Source organism: Pristis pectinata, chromosome 3 (assembly GCF_009764475.1).
Source record: "Pristis pectinata isolate sPriPec2 chromosome 3, sPriPec2.1.pri, whole genome shotgun sequence".
Lineage (NCBI taxonomy): Eukaryota > Metazoa > Chordata > Chondrichthyes > Rhinopristiformes > Pristidae > Pristis > Pristis pectinata.
In genome coordinates, this window is record NC_067407.1 from 73,581,174 (window position 1) to 73,599,867 (window position 18,694).

General features: G+C 45.3%; 1 protein-coding gene across 1 annotated transcript in view; it reads left to right on the plus strand.

The window, feature by feature from the left end:
* LOC127567971 (solute carrier family 22 member 2-like) overlaps positions 1–18,694 on the plus strand; it is a 33,095-nt gene that overhangs the window by 9,045 nt on the left and 5,356 nt on the right. The window contains exons 7-9 of the mRNA XM_052011213.1: positions 424–530; positions 10,991–11,223; positions 17,420–17,528. Coding sequence (XP_051867173.1) covers positions 424–530; positions 10,991–11,223; positions 17,420–17,528 — 449 coding nt within the window. The remainder of the gene's footprint in view (positions 1–423; positions 531–10,990; positions 11,224–17,419; positions 17,529–18,694) is intronic.

Genomic DNA, 18,694 nt, shown 5'->3' on the forward strand with positions numbered 1-18,694 from the left:
GGTATTGGTATTGTTTTATTATTGTCACTTGTACCAAGGTACAGTGAAAAACTTGTCTTGCATGCCGTTCATACAGATCAATTCATTGCACACTGCATTGAGATATTACAAGGTAAAAACAAAAACAGAATACAGAGTAAAGTGTCACAGCTACAGGGAAGTGCATTGCAGGTAGACAATTAGAGGCTGCAGTTCTGTAGCATGGGGTGAGTATTTGGCATTAGTCATGCTTGGCAAATGGCTTTGGGTTGCAGTACGGGGACATCGGCTTCATACGGAAGTGAAACCCTTTTACAAAGCCACTCTTTGCAAAGTTGTTGTGGAAACCACTGCTCCCTGGATGGTGGCACACGTTTCTTGGCACCCCAGGCATGTTCCTTACCTCACTGATTCACCAATTACTGAGCATCCTTTTCCTTTCAGACCATTATCATTGAGAAGGATGATGGACAGGTGACCCGACCATCTGTACTGGACCTGGTCAGGACCCCTCGGATGAGGAAACACACTCTGATTTTGATGATAAATTGGTGAGATTAATTCGTAACTGCGATATCAAAGTCCACACAGTCAGGATTGTTCTGCCGTGGTTAATCCGACTGTAACCTCAACTGCACATTCCCGCCCACCAGTGCAACCTCTCACCCCCTCGATTACCACAAATACATCCACCTCTGCCTTCAAAATATTCACGTTTTCTTTTTTCTTTTGAGATTTTCAGGCGCTGATTCAGCCTCTCCCATTTACTCCACATCTAATGCAGCGCAAGTAGTGCAGCTGGTAGAGCCGCTGCCTCACAGCTCCAGGGTCCCAGGTTCAATCTTCACCTCCGGTGCTGTCTGTGTGGAGTTTGCACATTCTCCCTGCGGCCGTGTGGGTTTCAAGTCAGGTGGAGTTTATTGTTATGTGCTCAAGTATGGCAAGGTACAGGTAGAATGAAAAACTTGCTTATAGCAGCATCACAAGCATGTAGATAAAGACAATACACGGGATATAAATTATATAAGACAGTGAAAGGAAAAAAAGGACCGTGCAAAACAAAACATTAGTGCAAAACAAAAACACGATCAGAGACCAGTCTATGGCAGTGCAAGAGGTCAACCATTCTGTTCCATTGCTGAGGTAGGGTTAGGGTTGTGTAAGTCGTTTCAAGAACCTGATCATTGTAGGAAAAGACGTGTGGGTCAGTAAGTTAAGTAGCCGCTGTAGATTACCCCTAATGTCTAGGTGAATGGTAGAATCTGGGGGGAGCTGATGTGAAATATGGGGAGAATAGATTACAGTTGGTGGAATGGGATTGCCCTGTGAGCCAGCATAGACTTGATGGGCCAAATGTCCTCCTAAAACATGAGGAATTATGAAATGAGAACTGATTATCATGTTGGAATGTTATTGAGGAGTTAATGGCAGGCAGAGCAGTGGGCAAGTTAAAACCTTGGTCAGATGTAGTTAGAAGATTCTGCTGTCCTGTTTACTTAGACTACAAGATCTGCATTGTTTGGATTTCATTCTCGTTATGCAGCAGTTATGATTTTAGTTAGTAATTATTTGTTACCTTTGCAATTTGCACTTTTGGGTGAGATGCAAGCTCTTTTAATTTGTGGACTCAGTTTTTGAAGAAATTCGTGGGAAGAACTGTGTGTGTGATATGAAACTGGGAGGAGAAAAGGCTCGTATTCCCCCCCTCTGTGGACGGTGAAGGAGAAAGGGAGCTCATGAGGGAGATCTGAAATTAAAGGGGAAAGTGCCAGAAATGTGCAGCAGGTCAGGTGGGCTGTGGGAGGAGGGGAACTGGTGATTCTTCAGGTCAATCACTTTCATCAAGGCATGGGGAAGGATTCTAAACAGGCAGGGAAAGGTGGAAAGAGTGAGGACCAAAGGGAGCCAGGAAAAGGACAAAGAGGGATGATAGGGCAATGTAGAAGGTGGTAAGTGGGACCAGGTCATTCGGGATGGTTAAAGTCATACAGCACAGAAACAAGCCATTTGGCCCAACGAGTCTGCACACACCCATTTACACTAATGCTGAGAATAAAATCCCATTCCCATCAATTCCCCTCAAAGTCCACCACTCCCCACACACCAGGGGCAATTTACAGTGGGCAATTAACCCACCAATCCGCACGTCTTTGGGACGTGGGAGGAAACCGGACCACCTGCAGGAAACCCACGCGGTCACAGGGAGAACGTTCAAACTCCACACTGACAGCACCCAAGGCCAGGACCGAACTCAGGACCCCGGAGCTGTGAGGCAGCAGCTCTACGAGCTGGGTCACCTGTACCACACTAAATGTGATGTAGATGGGAGAGGCTAAATCAGCATCTGAAGTTACGAAAGGAAAAAGAAATTGTGAATGTTTTGATGTATTATGATGTATTCCTGGTAATCGAGGGGGAGAGAGGTGGCTTAGGAATGTGGAGCTAAGGTTACGATCAAATCAGCCATGGTCCTATTGAATGACAGAGCCAGACCGAGAGTCCATGACCTACTCCTGCTCCTGTTCCGTATGTTCGGATGAATGCTGGAAATCTTAACTAAAGAGGTTGGATCTTCCTGTTGATGCCAGGGGCTCTGAAAGGAACTGTTGGTGTTCAAGAGCTGACACTGATGTAAGTCCTGGGCTTCTGTATGTGAGGATCACAGGGCAAAGGATTCGCAGGCAAGGTTTGGTTATGTTTCTTTAGTTTACTGTTTTAAAATCTGATTTAAAAGTAAACTTCTTATAGTTTTTAGTTGTTTTTGAATTATTTTATTGGTTTTTAAATCATTTCTCACACTGGACGTTTAAAGGTGGTAGAATGAGGATGGGGTTTTGCTGGCTGTCAAAGGCTTTCAGGGATGGGCCACCTCACTGCCTGGCACCGGAATCCTGGAAGCAGATGGGCAGCAAAATCAGCCACCGGAATCTGAAGCAGGTAAGGAGAAGACTGGGGAAGGGGAGGATGGTGGGGGGGGGGGGGGGGGAGGTGGGGTGGCTCCAACCATCCGTGGGCCCAAACAGTCCCTCCAGGTGAACCAGCCATTCCCTCGCACTTCTCCCAATCTAGTGAACTGCAGTTAATGTTCACAACATTGTCTCGTCTATACTGGAGGAACCAAACGCAGGCTGGGTGACCACCTGGAGATCCCCTGCATTCAGTCCACAGGGGACCTGAGTCTCCAGTCTCTTGTCCTTCAATTCTCCATCCCATTCCCACTGTGGGAAATAGTGTTTCAACAAACTCAAGTACTTCACCTCTGGCTTTGGACATTACAGCCTTTCCAACTCAACATCGTTCGATAATTTCAGGTAAGCATTGTTTCCATAGAACAATACAGAGCAATACAGGCCCTTTGGCCCACCATGTTGTGCCGACCTTTAAACCACGCCTAAGACTATCTAACCCCTTCCTCCCACATATCCCTCTATTTTAAATTCCTCCATATGCTTACCTAACAATCTCTTGAACTTGACCAACGTATCAGCCTCTACCACCATCCCAGGCAGTGCATTCCATGCACCAACCACTCTCTGGGTGAAAAACCTCCCTCTGATATCTCCCTTGAACTTCACACCATTACCTTAAAACCATGCCCTCTTGTATTGAGCATTGGTGCCCTGGGAAAGAGGCGCTGGCTGTCCACTATCTATTCCTCTTAATATTTTGTATACCTCTATCATGTCTCCCCTCATCCTCCTTCTCTCCAATGAGTAAAGCCCTAGCTCCTTTAGTCTCTCCTCATAATCCATACTCTCTAATCCAGGCAGCATCCTGGTAAATCTCCTCTGCTCCCTTTCCAACTCTCCCACATCCTTCCTATAATGAGGCGATCAGAATTGGACACAATATTCCAAGTGTGGTTTAACCAGAGTTTTGTAGAGCTGCATCATTACCTCGCAGCTCTTAAACTCGATCCCACGACTTATGAATGCCAACATCCCATAAGCTTTCTTAACTACCCCATCCACCTGTGAGGCAACTTTCAGTGATCTGTGGATATTTACCCCCAGATCCCTCTGCTCCTCCACACTGCCCAGAATCCTGCCATTAACCTTGTACTCCGCCTTGGAGTTAGTCCTTCCAAAGTGTACCACCTCACACTTCTCCGGATTGAACTCCATCTGCCACTTCTCAGCCCAGCTCTGCATCCTATCAATATCCCTCTGTAAGCTTCGACAACCCTCCACACTATCCACAACACCACCGACCTTTGTGTCGTCTGCAAACTTGCTAACCCACCCTTCCACCCCCTCATCTAAGTCATTAATAAATGTCACGAAAAGTAGAGGTCCCAGAACCGATCCCTGTAGGGCACCACTAGTCACAGCCCTCCAATCTGAATGCACTCTCTCCACCACAACCCTCTGCTTTCTACAGGCAAGCCAATTCTGTATTTCCTACCACAGACGTAAGGCTCACTGGTCTGTAACTCCCTGGACTATCCCTACTACCTTTTTTCAATAAGGGGACAACATTAGCCACCCTCCAATCCTCCGGTACCATTCCCGTGGACAACAAGGACTCAAATATCCTAGCCAATGGTTCAGCAATCTCCTCCCTCGCCTCATGAAGCAGCCTGGGGAATATTCCATCAGGCTCCGGGGACTTATCCATCCTAATATTTTCTAACAGCTCCAACACATCCTCTCTCTTGATATCTACATGCTCTAGAACATTAACCTTACCAACACTGTCCTCAGCATCATCAAGACCCCTCTCCTTGGTGAATACTGAAGAGAAGTATTCATCAAGAACCTCACCCACTTCCACAGCTTCCAGGCACATCTTCCCACCTTTGTCTCTAATCGGACCTACCTTTACTCTCGTCATCCTTCTGCTCTTCACGTACGAGAAAAAAGCCTTGGGATTCTCCTTAACCCTACTCACCAAAGCCTTTCAATGTCCCCTTCTTGCTCTCCTCAGCCCCTTCTTAAGTTCCTTACTTGCTACTCTATATTCCTCATGAGCCCTGTCTGATCCTTGCTGCTTACACCTTATATATGCTGCCTTCTTCTTCCTAACTAGTTGTTCCACCTCTCTTGTCACCCATGGTTCCTTCACCCTGCCATTCCTTCTCTGCCTCACTGGGACAAATTTATCCCTAACATCCTGCAAGAGATCCCTGAACATTAACCACATCTCTATAGTACATTTCCCTCCAAAAATGTCATCCCAATTTACACTCTCAAGTTCTAGCCTTATAGCCTCATAATTTGCCTTTCCCCAATTAAATATCTTCCTGTCCTCTTTGCTCCTATCGTTGTCCATGACAATTCTAAAGGTTAAGGAGCAGTGGCCGCTGTCCCCCAAATGCTCACCCACTGAGAGATCTGTCACCTGACCTGGTTCATTACCTAATACTAGATCTAATATGGCATTCCCTCTAGTCGGCCTGTCAACATACTGTGACAGGAATCCGTCCTGGACACACTTAACAAACTTTGGCACTAAGCAGGTGCCAATCAATATTTGGGAAGTTGAAGTCTCCCACTATAATAACCCTATTATTCTTACACCTTTCCAAAATCTGCCTCCCAATCTGCTCCTCAGTATCCCTGCTGCTACCAGGGGGCCTATAGAATACTCCCAGTAGAGTAACTGATCCTTTCTTGTCCCTAAGTTCCACCCATACTGACTCTAGAGAGGATCCTTCTACATTATCCACCCTTTCTGCAGCTGTAACAGTGTCCCTGACCAGTACTGCCACCCATCCTCCTCCTCTTCTCCCCCCCCCCCCCCATCCCTTCTAAAACGCTGAAAACAAGGAATATCCAATATCCATTCCTGCCCTGGTGCCAGCCAAGTCTCTGCAAGAGCCACAATATCGTAGTCCCATGTACTTATCCAAGCTCTCAGTTCATCTCCCTTATTTCTGATACTTTTTGCATTTAAGTATAAGCACTTTAGCCCATCCACCTTTCTACTTTTATACCCTGTACTCTGCTTCTCCTTCCTCAAAGCCTCTCTGCCTGTCAGATCTGACTTTTCCCCATCCACTTCCTCCTCTGACCTACCCCTCTGGTTCCCATCCCCCTCGCAAACTAGTTTAAACCCTCCCGAACCACCCTAGCAAACCTGCCTGCAAGGATTTTGGCCCCCCTCGGGTTCAGGTGTAACCCATCCTTTTTGCGGATGTTGCGGATGTTCTTCCCTTATTCAAGAAGGGGAGTAGGGATAGCCCAGGAAATTATAGACCGGTGAGTCTTACCTCAGTGGTTGGTAAGCTGATAGAGAAGATCCTGAGGGGCAGGATTTATGAACATTTGGAGAGGTATAATATGATTAAGAATAGTCAGCATTGCTTTGTTAAGGGCAGGTCCTGCCTTACGAGCCTGATTGAATTTTTTGAGGATGTGACTAAGCACATCGATGAAGGGAGAGTAGTAGATGTTGTGTATATGGATTTCAGCAAGGCATTTGATAAGGTACCCCATGCAAGGCTTATGGAGAAGGTGAGGAGACATGGGATCCAAGGGGACATTGCAGTGTGGATCCAGAATTGGCTGGTCCACAGAAGGCAAAGAGTGGTTTATGAAGGGTCGTATTCTGAGTGGAGGTCGGTGACCAGTGGTGTACCTCAGGGATCTGTACTGGGACCCTTACTATTTGTGATTTTTATAAAATGACCTGGATGAGGAAGCGGAGGAGTGGGTTAGTAAGTTTGCGGATGACACGAAGGTTGGGGGTGTTGTGGATAGTTTGGAGGGCTGTCAGAGGCTACAGAGGGACATAGATAGGATGCAGAGTTGGGCTGAGAAGTGGCAGATGCAGTTCAACCCAGATAAGTGTGAAGTGGTTCATTTTGGTAGGTCAAATATGTTGGTGGAATATAGTATTAATGGTAAGACTCTTGGCAGTGTGGAGGAGCAGAGGGATCTTGGGGTCTGAGTCCATAGGATGCTCAAAGCAGCTGCACAGGTTGACTCTGTGGTTAAGAAGGCATATGGTGTATTGTCCTTCATCAATCGGCGAATTGAATTTAGGAGCCGTGAGGTATTGTTGCAGCTATATATGTCCCTGGTCAGACCCCACTTGGAGTATTGTGCTCAGTTCTGGTTGCCTCACTACAGGAAAGATGTGGAAGCCATAGAGAGGGTGTAGAGGAGATTTACAAGGATGCTGCCTGGAATGTGGAGCATGCCTTATGAAAGCAGGTTGAGGGAACTTGGCCTTTTCTCCTTGGAGAGACGGAGGATGAGGGGGGACCTGATTGAGGTGTATAAGATGATGAGAGGTATTGATAGGGTAGATAGTCAGAGGCTTTTCCCCAGGGCTGAATTGGTGGCCACAAGAGGACATAGGTTTAAGGTGCTGGGGAGTAGATATAGAGGAGATGTCAGGGGTAAGTTTTTTACTCAGAGAGTGGTGAGTGCGTGGAATGGGCTGCCGGAAACAGTGGTGGAGGCTGATACGATAGGGTATTTCAAAAGACTGTTAGATAGGTACATGGAGCTGAGTGAAATAGAGGGCTATGGGTATGACTAGTAATTTCTAGGGTAGGGACATGTTCGGCACAGCTTTGTGGGCCGAAGGGCCTGAATTGTGCTGTAGGTTTTCTATGTTCTATGTTCTATGTCCTCTCTGTACAGGTCCCACCTTCCCCAGAAGAGATCCCAATGATCCAAAAATCTAAAACCTTCCCTCCTGCACCAACTTCTCAGCCACACATTCATTTGCCATCTCCTCCTATTCCTACCTTCACTATCACGTGGCACTGGCAGCAATTTCGAGATTGCTACCCTTCAGGACCTGTTCTTCAGCCTTCTGCCTAGCTCCCTAAACTCCCTTTTCAGGACCTCATCCCTCTTCCTACCTATGTCGTTGGTACCAATATGAACCACGACTTCTGGCTGTTCTCCCTCCCGCTCAAGAATGCTGTGGACCCAATCAGAGACATCCCGGACCCTGGCACCTGGGAGGCAACATACTATCCGGGATTCATGCTCACTGCCACAGAACCTCCTATCTGTTTCCCTGACTATCAAGTCCCCTATCACTACTGCCTTCCTCTTCTCCTCCCTTCCCTTCTGAGCAGCAGGGCCAGTCCCAGTGCGAGAGACCTGGCTACTGCTGCTTGATCCCTGCAGGTCATCTCCCTTAACAGCTTTCAAAGCAGAAAACCTGTTAGTGAGGGGAACGGCCTCGGGGGTTCTCTGCACTTCCACTTATCCTATTTCAGATTCCCAGCATTCCTGCTATTTCCCTATGGTAATTCCCCCATTTATACTTCCAAAGGGCTAAATGCAGTTTTTCTGACTGGTGAAAGGTGTGGAATAATGTTCTGCAGTGACAGGTGCCCACAGCATGATCATGACTCATCATACCCCCTGCAATAGGGAGTACAATGTTAAAATTTGGGAGGGGGTGTATGTGACAGGGAATGGGATATTACAATTAATACAGAGGAAGATTGTAAGTAAAGTAATGGGTATGTTCACACACTTCCGGAATGGACGTAAGGGAACGAACCTTCCACAAAAAGCAGGCAGTCCCAGGTGGAAACGGTGGCATTCACCTTGTGACTGTGATGAAGTTGAAAGCTCCTGTACATCGAGCGCCAATATGGAAATCCTGAACTCTGCCCTGCTTGTGAAGCATTACTCAAGTGGTGGAGTCCAAACTTCCTTTAAACTTCTAGCAGCCACCACACTGGGGACTTGCCCGCTGAACCTCAGTGAAGAGGAAGAGCTGTGAGGTAGGTGGGTGTAATCCAGGTTACTTCCATTGTTCTGTATCAGTTGAGTTATTTTAGTTACATTGCATTGTTTTTATGTGTTTTCTAATTTCTTTTTCAATTTTTAAATATTTTAAGGATTTTAATATGTTTACATTATACTCTTAGGTATCTGGCATCCGTGAGGAATGGTGGGTGCTGCTTGAACGATTATCCTGTTTGCATGAGAATTGCTCAAAAAAACATCACTGTCATCACACACTAGTATTCTGTGCATGAATAATTTGCCGAAGTCCATGTCATCTCCTTGCCCTTTTAAATCACAACTCTTTACACCGCAATTCTATATTTTAAGGTTAAACAGTATAAATGAAAATGCAGCAAAAATACATCAAGTGAATGATTGTACTCCCCATCACACAAAGGTCACATCTTCAAAGGGTGCTGCTGCTAATCAGCCTACAACTGCACTGCCCTTGTGTGGTAATGTAAATAAACTACAAATGCGATTTGGCGTGCCAAATTCAAATCTGTGTTTCTGAAAATAAAATTATTTGTTTAATATTCTTGGAAATTTTTGCCAGTTGCATGAGAATTCTGGATGCCCAAATACCAGAAAGCCAAGAGTTTACTATAATTTGAATTGAAGATATTAATGTCTTTTTTATATATTTGTGAATCTCAGAGGCATTCAGAGACAGTCGCTGTGTGACAGTTTTGACAGCTGGTGTAACTTGGGATGTATCTATAGAGTCACAGAGACGTTCAGCACGGAAACAGGCCTTTTGGCCCAACTCGTCCATGCCGACCGAGGTGTCTACCCAAGCTCGTCCCATTTGCCTGCATTTGGCCCTTATCCCTCTAAACCTGTTTTATCCATGTACCTGCCTAAAGGTCTTTTAACTGTTGTGATCGTACCCACCCCCCCAGCTTCCTCTGGCAGCTCGTTCTACTTACCCATCAGCCTCTGTGTGAAAAAGTTACACCTCAGGTCCCTTTTAAATCTTTCCCCTCTTACCTTAAAACTATGTACTCTGGTTTCAGATTCCCCTACCCTGGGAAAAAGACAGTGACCATCCACCTTATCTAATTTTATATACCTGTATATACCTGTCTCCTCTCAGCCTCCTATGCTCCAGGTTAAAAATTCCCAACCTTTCCAGTCCCTCCTTATAATTCAACCCTCCAGCCCTGGTAACATTGCTGTGAATCTTTTCTGCACCTTTTCCAGCTTAATGACATTCTTTCTGTAGCTAGGTGAAGATAACTACACAAAATACTCCAAATATCATCTCACCAACGACTTGTAAAGTGCTCCTCAACTTTCCCACGTGGTGCCAAGCTCCTGGGGTGGTGGCTTCCCAACTGTCAAGGCCTTCCTGTAGGATGTACGATTCCTGATCTGACTGCAGCTGGTTTTGCCTAGGATGCTCTGGTGGGGGGTGGGATGGTGCTTGTGCTTGGGGTAAGAGTGGGTTAAGTGGTTCAATTGATGGTGAGTGACTCAAAGGATCTTGTGGCCATTGTGCATAAGTGACGGGTGAACAAGGAGGCTTGCTTCTTGGAAAGTCTAAATTGGGTAGAAGTGTAAATGGAGCTGAATTCTCTTCAAAACCAGCAAAACAGGTTAACACAGTCTTAATAAGGGCAAATCAACACCAGGAGGAATTCGATGCAAAGGCAGAGAAGCCAGGAGAAATTTCCGGAGGGCCTTGGTTGGATGTACAAAGCGTGGGAGATGGTCTCCACACCAACCAAAGAGAGAGAGCCAATGGAGACCACAGAAGCAGGCAGGGGAATCTCTCAGGGAAGACCAGGCAAGCTGGAACCCTTCTCTCTCAAACAAAAGATAGAGACGACCTGATCACTAAATTGCAGAAAGAGAGATGTTCTGGACCCGCAGATTATCAATATCAGACTGTCCCTGTGATAGGATGTACAGGAGCAACTGCTCCGGCCTTTGTGGAATGTGGAGCTTGCTATCCTGTGGAAAGGTTGAGGGATGCATTAGGGGGCAGACATGAGAGGAAGGGGAAGGGTCACGTTGGTGGGCTGATATCAAATAAGGCAGGAGGATTATTGTGTAGGCTTATAAAGACTGACAACGGCCAGTTGGATCTAATTCTTGTTCTGTAAAATGCAACAGGAGTCCATGGAAAGGGACGAAAGTGGAGCATGCCTAAGTCTTTTAAAGATTCAGCACACTGGTTTAAAACACCACCCTCTGTGTTCTACATTAGTTAGTCTAATGTGAGATAGTTTTCTAAGCAGAGTAACGTGGCTGGAATGTCATCAGTGGTGACTCACTTATTAAACGTACACTTTTCTTTCCAGGTTCACCTGTGCCTTAGTGTACCAGGGGCTGGTCATGCGTCTGGGAACTCTGGGCGGAAACATCTACCTTGACTTCTTCATCTCCGGAGCTGTGGAAATCCCGGCCTCGGTCATCGTCCTTCTTGTCATTGAGCGGATCGGCCGACGCCTTCCCTTTGCGACTGGCGGCCTGTTGTCAGGGGTTTCCTGCCTGATAGCAGCCTTCATACCCGAGAACAAGTACCACTCTGACTGTGATCCCGCCCAGGCTAATGAAGATCAGGAGCCATCATACAATGGGGGGACTTTAACATGTAGCCCTTGCACTTTACCTTTCTATACCCTCCCCAAAGCCTCACCATCCTCCTCGTAGCTGACTTTGCCACACTGTTTTGTGCCATCAGCAAACTTGATCCTTTCATCCATTTCACCAATACGGATTATGAGTAGCTGGCCCTGAACAGAGAGACCCTACTCAAAAATGACACTCTCTCTTTCTGTCTGTTAACCATTCCTCAGTCTACACCAGTACATAACCCCCAATACTGTGTGCTCTAATTCTGTTTAATGTGGATTGGCATGTGGGATTACGTTATTGCTATTAGTGAGACTTGGTTGCAGGAAGGGCAGGACTGGCAGCTTAATGTTCCGGGGTTCCATTGTTTCAGACATGATAGAGGGGGAGGGATGAAAGGGGGAGGAGTGGCATTACTAGTCAGGGAAAATATCACAGCTGTGTGTAGACAGGACAGCCCGGAGGGCTTGTCTACTGAGGCCATATGGGTGGAGCTGAGGAATGGGAAAGGTGTGACCACACTAATAGGGTTGTATTATAGACCACCCAATAGTCAGAGAGAATTGGAGGAGCAAATCTGTAGAGAGATAGCAGACCGATGTAAGAAACAGAAAGTCGTAATAGTAGGGGATTTTAACTTTCCACATATTGACCGGGACTCCTACATTGTGAAAGGGCTGGATGGCTTGGAGTTTGTCAAATGTGTTCAGGAAAGTTTTCTAAATCAATATATAGAGGTACCAACGAGAGAGAATGCACTACTTGATCTCCTATTAGGGAACCAGAGAGCTCAGGTGACAGAAGTATGTGTAGGTGAACATTTTGGGTCCGGTGACTATAATGTCATTAGTTTCAAGTTAATTATGGATAAGGACAGGTCTGGTCCTCGGGTTGAGGTTCTAAATTGGAGAAAGGCAATTTTGTGGAAATGAGAAAGGGTCTAGGAAGAGTGGATTGGGATAAGTTGTTTTCTGGCAAGGATGTGTTCAGTAAGTGGAAGGCCTTCAAAGGCGAAATTTTGAAATCACAGAGTTTGCATGTTCCTTCCAGGATTAAAGGCAAAGTTCAAAGTTAACAGGCATAGAGAACCTTGGTTTTCAAGGGATATTGGTGATCTAGTTAAGAAAAAGAGAGAGGTGTATGGCAGGTATAGGCAACTAGGAACAGATGAGGTACTTGAAGAGTATAGAAAATGTAAGAAAATACTAAAGAAGGAAATCAGGAAGGCAAAAAGAAGGCATGAGGTTGCTTTGGCAGATAATGTGAAGGTAAACCCGAAGGGTTTCTACAAGTATATTAAGAGTAAAAGGATAGTAAGGGACAAAATTGGTCCCCTAGAAGATCAGAGTGGTCATCTATGTGTGGAGCCTCAGGAGATAGGAGAGATCTTAAACATTATTTTTGCATCAGTATTTACTCAGGAAACTGGCACAGTGGATATGGAAGGAAGGGAAACAAGCAGTAGTGTCATGGAGCATATAGAGATTAAAGAGGAGGAGGTGCTTGCTGCCTTACAGTGAATATTGGTAGATAAATCCCCCGGGCCTGACATGATAGTTCCTGGGATCTTGAGAGGGACTAGTATAGAAATTGCAGGGGCCCTGGCAGATATATTTTAAAATGTCCTTAGCCATGGGTGCAGTGCTGGAGGACTGGAGGGTAGCTCATGTTGTTCCATTGTTTAAAAAAGGCTCTAAAAGTAAACCACGTAATTACAGGCCAGTAAGCCTGACATCAGTAGTAGGTAAATTATTGGAAGGTGTTCTGAGAGATCAGATATACAAGTATTTGGATAGCCAAGAGCAGATTAAGGGTAGTCAGCATGGCTTTGTGCGTGGTAGATTGTGTTTAATGAATCTTGTAGAGTTTTTCAAGGAGGTTACCAAGAAAGTAGATGAAGGAAAGGCTGTGGATGTTGTCTATGTGGACTTTAGTAAGGCCTTTGACGAAGTCCCACATGGGAGGTTAGTTCAGAAGGTTCAGTCACTAGGTATCCATGGAGAGGTTGTAAACTGGATTCGAAATTGGCTGTGTGGGAGAAGACAGAGAGTGGTAGTGGATGATCATTTTTCAGACTGGAGGCCTGTGACTTGTGGTGTGCCTCAGGGATCTGTGCTGGGGCCATTGTTGTTTGTTGTCTATATCAATGATCTAGATGATAATGTGGTAAATTGGATCAGCAAGTTTGCTGATGACACTAAGATTGGCAGCGTTGTGGACAGCGAGGAAGGCTTTCAAAGCTTGCAGAGGGATCTGACCCAACTGGAAAAATGGGCCAGAAAATGGCAGATGGAATTTAATGCAGACAAGTGTGAGGTGTTGCATTTTGGAAGGACAAATCAATGTAGAACATACACAGTAAATGGTAGGGCACTGAGGAGTGCGGAGGAACAAAGGGATCTGGGAGTTCAGATACATAATTCCCTGAAAGTGGCGTCACAGGTAGACAGGGTTGTAAAGAAGGCTTTTGGCATCCTGGCATTTATAAATCAAAGTATTGAGTATAGGAGTTGGGATGTTATGGGGAGGTTGTATAAGTCATATTATGTGCAGTTCTGGTCACCTAACTATAGGAAGGATATCAGTAAGATTGAAAGAGTGCAGAGGAGATTTACTAGAATGTTGCCGGGTCTTCAGGAGTTGAGTTACAGGGAAAGATTGAACAGGTTAGGACTTTATTCCTTGGAGCATAGAAGAATGAGGGGAGATTTGATAGAGGTTTACAAAATTATGAGGGGCGTGGACAGAGTAAATGCGAGTAGGCTCTTTCCACCTAGATTAGGAGAGATAAGTATGAGAGGACATGGCTTTAGGGTGAAAGGGGAAAGGTTTAGGGGGAACATTATGGGGAACTTTTTTACTCAGAGAGTGGTGGGAATGTGGAACAAGCTGCCATCTGACGTGGTAAATGTGGGCTCACTCTTAAGTTTTAAGAATAAATTGGATTTATTCTTAAATGGATGGGAGAGGTCTGGAGGGTTATGGACTGGATGCAGGTCAATGAGACTAGCAGAATAAAGTTTTGGCACAGACTAGAAGGACCGAATGGCCTGTTTTCTGTGCTGTAGTGTTCTATAGTTCTATGGTTTTAATGCTCTCTAGTCTGGCATCTTCCTGAATGCCTTCTGAAAGTCCACATACTTTGCATCCTCTCGCTCCCCCTTATCTATTCTGATGGTTACAATCTCAGGAAATTCCAGCAGATTTGACAATTAGTGGAATGCTATTACAGCGCCAGCGACCTGGGTTCAATTCCTGCTGCTGCCTGTAAGGAGTTTGTACGTTCTCCCCGTGTGTGTGTGGGTTTCCTCCGGGTGCTCCGGTTTCCTCCCACATTCCAAAGACGTATCGGTTAGGAAGTTGTGGGCATGCCACGTCGGGTTGGAAGTGTGATGACACTTGTGGGCTGCCCCCAGAGCACTCCATGCAAAAAGATGCATTTCACTGTGTGTTTCGATGCACATGTGACTAATAAAGATATCTTATCATTTCCTAAATCCATGTTGACACTCTCCAATCCTATTGTTATTTTCCAAGTTTCCTGTAACTACTTCCGTAATAATAGATTCCAGCATTTTCCTGTTATGGATGTCAGACTAACTGATCAGTATTCCCTGTTTTCTTTTTCCCTCCTTTCTTAAGCAGTCAGGTTACCTTCCAAGCTGTGGGACCTGTTCTAGAATCAATGGAAATTTGTAGGATAACAAGCAACATGATCTCCATCGCCACTTCCCTAAAGTCTAGGATGAAGATCATCAGGTCCTGGGGGCTTATCAGCCACCACCACTCCTGCACACTATTACTTCTCACCAGCTTTCATAACCTTATGGTGTTCTGAGGTGTGTTACAACCAGCCCTGTTCCAGTGTAGGAAATGTGGCAGAAGGTTCTGCCTTCATTAAGTTCCCACACACAACTGTATCAATGATGAGCAGATGTTTGTTGTAGGGTAAGCGTTGCCTAGTACACTGAGCAGGACGCTTTGGCTCTTCCAATGCCATCTTGTAATCCCTCTTGTCCACCTGACTGGGCGGCAGGTCCCCGGTTCGATGATCGACCCTCCAACACTGCCGCCTTCCCTCACTCTACACATGAGCACCAGCAGTGTTTACCGCTCAGAACTCCGGAGCAAGGGCTTCAACTCCCGACTTTCTGACTCAGAATATAAAACACATTCTTCAATACAAAATCCTTGCTTCTCTAAATCCCTGGTATCTACACCTTTTAAAGTTTTACCATGTGGTCAATGTCTCCTTTCCAAAATGTTATGGTCTCCCATTATTTTCAGGATGAAATATCACCAATATCTATACGTCTGATTTACTAACATACCTTGTTTATATTCCTTTTGTTTGAAGAATATCCTTGATTCTTTAACTTGCCTCCAATCCATTCTGAGGAAGTGACCTGAAACATTGACTCTGTTTCTCTCTCCACAGATGCTGCCTGACCTGCTGAGTGTTTCTAATATTTTCCATTTTAACTCTAATCCAATTTGTCACATTCCCCTTTACTGTATTCCTTAAGCTTGGAAGTAGCTGTCCTATGTGGTACCTTATTCCTGTGGAAAACCCATTAATTTCTCAATTATATACAAACTGTACAGTTACATAGGGCATTGGTGAAACCACATCTGGAGAACTGTGTATGGAACAAGTCTCTTTATTTAAGGACGGATGTTGATGTATTGGAAGAAATTCAGAGGTTTACTGGAATAACACCTGGAATGGAGCACTTGTGAGGAAAGACTTTAAGTACTGCAGGTGCTGCAAATCAGCAACAAAAGCAAAAAATGCTGGAAACATTCAGCAGGTCAGGCAACAACTGTGGAGAGAGAAACAGACAGTGTAGTCAAAGTCAAAATCGAGTTTATTGCCATATGCACGAGTACGTGTATGCACAGGTGCAGTGAAAAACTTACTTGCAGCAGCATCACAGGCACATAGCATCAGATACACAACATTGACGGGAAAACATTAATTAACATAAATTATGCGGAATTATACAAGAAAGAACACAAATGTAACAAAAAAAAAGTCCATAGTAGTGTAAAGTGGTCATTGCATTGCTACACTGAGGTAGTGATTAGGGTTGTGCAGATTGGTTCAAGAACCGAATGATTGAAGGGAAGTAGCTGTTCTTGAACCTGGTGCGGTGGGACTTCAGGCTTCTGTATCTCCTGCCCGATGGTAGCTGCGAGTAGATGACATGGCCCAGAAAGTGGGATCTTTGATGATAGATGATGCTTCCTTGAGGCAGCGCCTCCTGTAGATACTACCGATAGTGGGGAGGGACGTGCCTGTGATGTATTGGGCTGAGTCCACTACTTTCTGCAGCTTCTTATGTTCCTGTGCATTCGAATTGCTGTACCAGACCATGATGCAACCAGTCAGGACACTTTCAACAGTACATCTGTAGAAGTTTGTTGGAGTGTTTGGTGACGAGCCAAACCTCCTTAACTTTCTAAGAAAGTAAAGATGCTGGTGCGCTTTCCTTATGATTGCATCGATGTGCTGGGCCCAGGACAGGTCATTCGATATGTTAACACCCAGGAATTTAAAGCTGCTGACCCTCTCCTCTACTGGTCCCTCAATGTAGACTGGCGCAAGTTCGTCCTCCTTCCCCTTCCTGAAGTCATCAATCAGTTTTTTAGTGTAGGGTTGTATTTCTGAAGAGGGGGCTTGATCGAAAGATAACAAATCCTGAGGGGTCTTGACAAGGTAGATATGAAGAGGAAGATTTCTCTGTGGGCGTATCTAGATCTTGGCATCATAGGAGTTACCCATTTAAGACAGAGATGAGATGCAATTTTTCCTCTCAGAGGGTTGTGAGTATTTGGTGCTCTTTTCCTCAACGGGTGGTGGAAGCAGAGTCTCTGAATATTTTTAAGGCAGAGGTAGATGAATTCTTGATAAGCAAGAGGATTAAAGGTTACCATGGGAAACCGAGAGCTCTTGATTCATAAGCACCACGCTTCCTTCATCAGAAAACTCCCGTATTCCTTTCAATTTGTCAGGCATGTACTTGCTATTACAATTCATCTCATAAAGTGAGTTTTCGTCTTAGGAGGGAAAGTCGAAAGGCAGCTTGTGGTTTTTTGAAGTTTCCTTGGAAGGTGTGGCAGTTCGTAAGTTGTACACGTTTCTTCCAATGCAGATATCCTGTGGCTGAAAACTGCCGTTACATCCTTGGGCAGACTGGGAATAACTGTTACCATGGAAATGGTGTGCTTTGTAAATACAGAGCTGTACCCAACATTCTTACGGTAAGAACCAAGGACTTTAAATACTGCAGATGCTGCAAATCGGCAACAAAAGCAGAAAATGCTGGAAACATTCAGCAGGTCAGGCAGCAACTGTGGAGAAAGAAACAGAAATTTAATGTTTCGGGCTGAAGACCTTTTACCCAAACTGGGAAAGAAAAAACAGGAAGATTTTCCTGGGGAAATTTCAAATATTTCAAGTATCCTGCAGCAGTTGGTAGCTGCCCATGTAAGCTCAGACTGAGCAAGCTCTCTGTAAAGGTCATTCTGACAGGGTGCAAGATCAGTGTCATCTGTTAGCTTGAATCACCAAGATCACACTGTCAGACTGAACAAGAGCTATGAAAGTAATTATAAAACTGAGCAGCAATAAGATTTCAAAAGGGATGCAATATTTCCCAATGGGAAGTGTTACAATATTTCCCTGTGGGAACTAATAGGATATTTCCCAATGGAAACTGATAGAATATTCCCTGTGGGAATTGATGCGATATTTCCCTGAGGAATTGATGGAATATTTCCCTGTGGAAATTTATGCAATATTCCCGGGGGAGCCGTCTATTTGTAAAGCCAGGTTCCTGAACACTTTCAATGCTCCCCATGGACACCGCATCAGGGCACCAACTTTCACCTCACCCTCTGCCCTCCTAAGTGCCAACTACAGCTGCAGCAGAAGTCCTAGATGCTGGTGAAATGCAGAGCATGTGAAGGAAAATACACTGTCCAGATGGAGGGAGTTTGAAGGAGGGGTGGGGATGGAGAGAGACTGGAAAGTAGAGACCAGTTCGAGGGCTCAGGGTGCTGGGGTGGTGCTGGTGACCCGGTGAAGAGGTGTGGGGTGGTGTTTGGATATCGAGAACTGGGCCAGGCCAGTGGGGACTGAGGGTGGGATGTGGAGATCAGAGCTTCAACTATCCCAGGTACAGAGACAAAGTCATTACTGGTTCTTGCCTTTTCGGTTACCAGCTGCCGAAATAAACACAGGCAGCCTCTCCATCCCAGGCCCCTGCCATACAGGACTGAAGGGAACAAACTACAGTTCACCCCTGTATTACGGTAGGGTTGTGTACTTAGAAAACTGACTGTATCACGATTTTCCACCGACAAAAATTGACAAAATTTGTTTTTTCTTTCACAATTATGTTTATTTAGATTTTTTCTTCTCATGT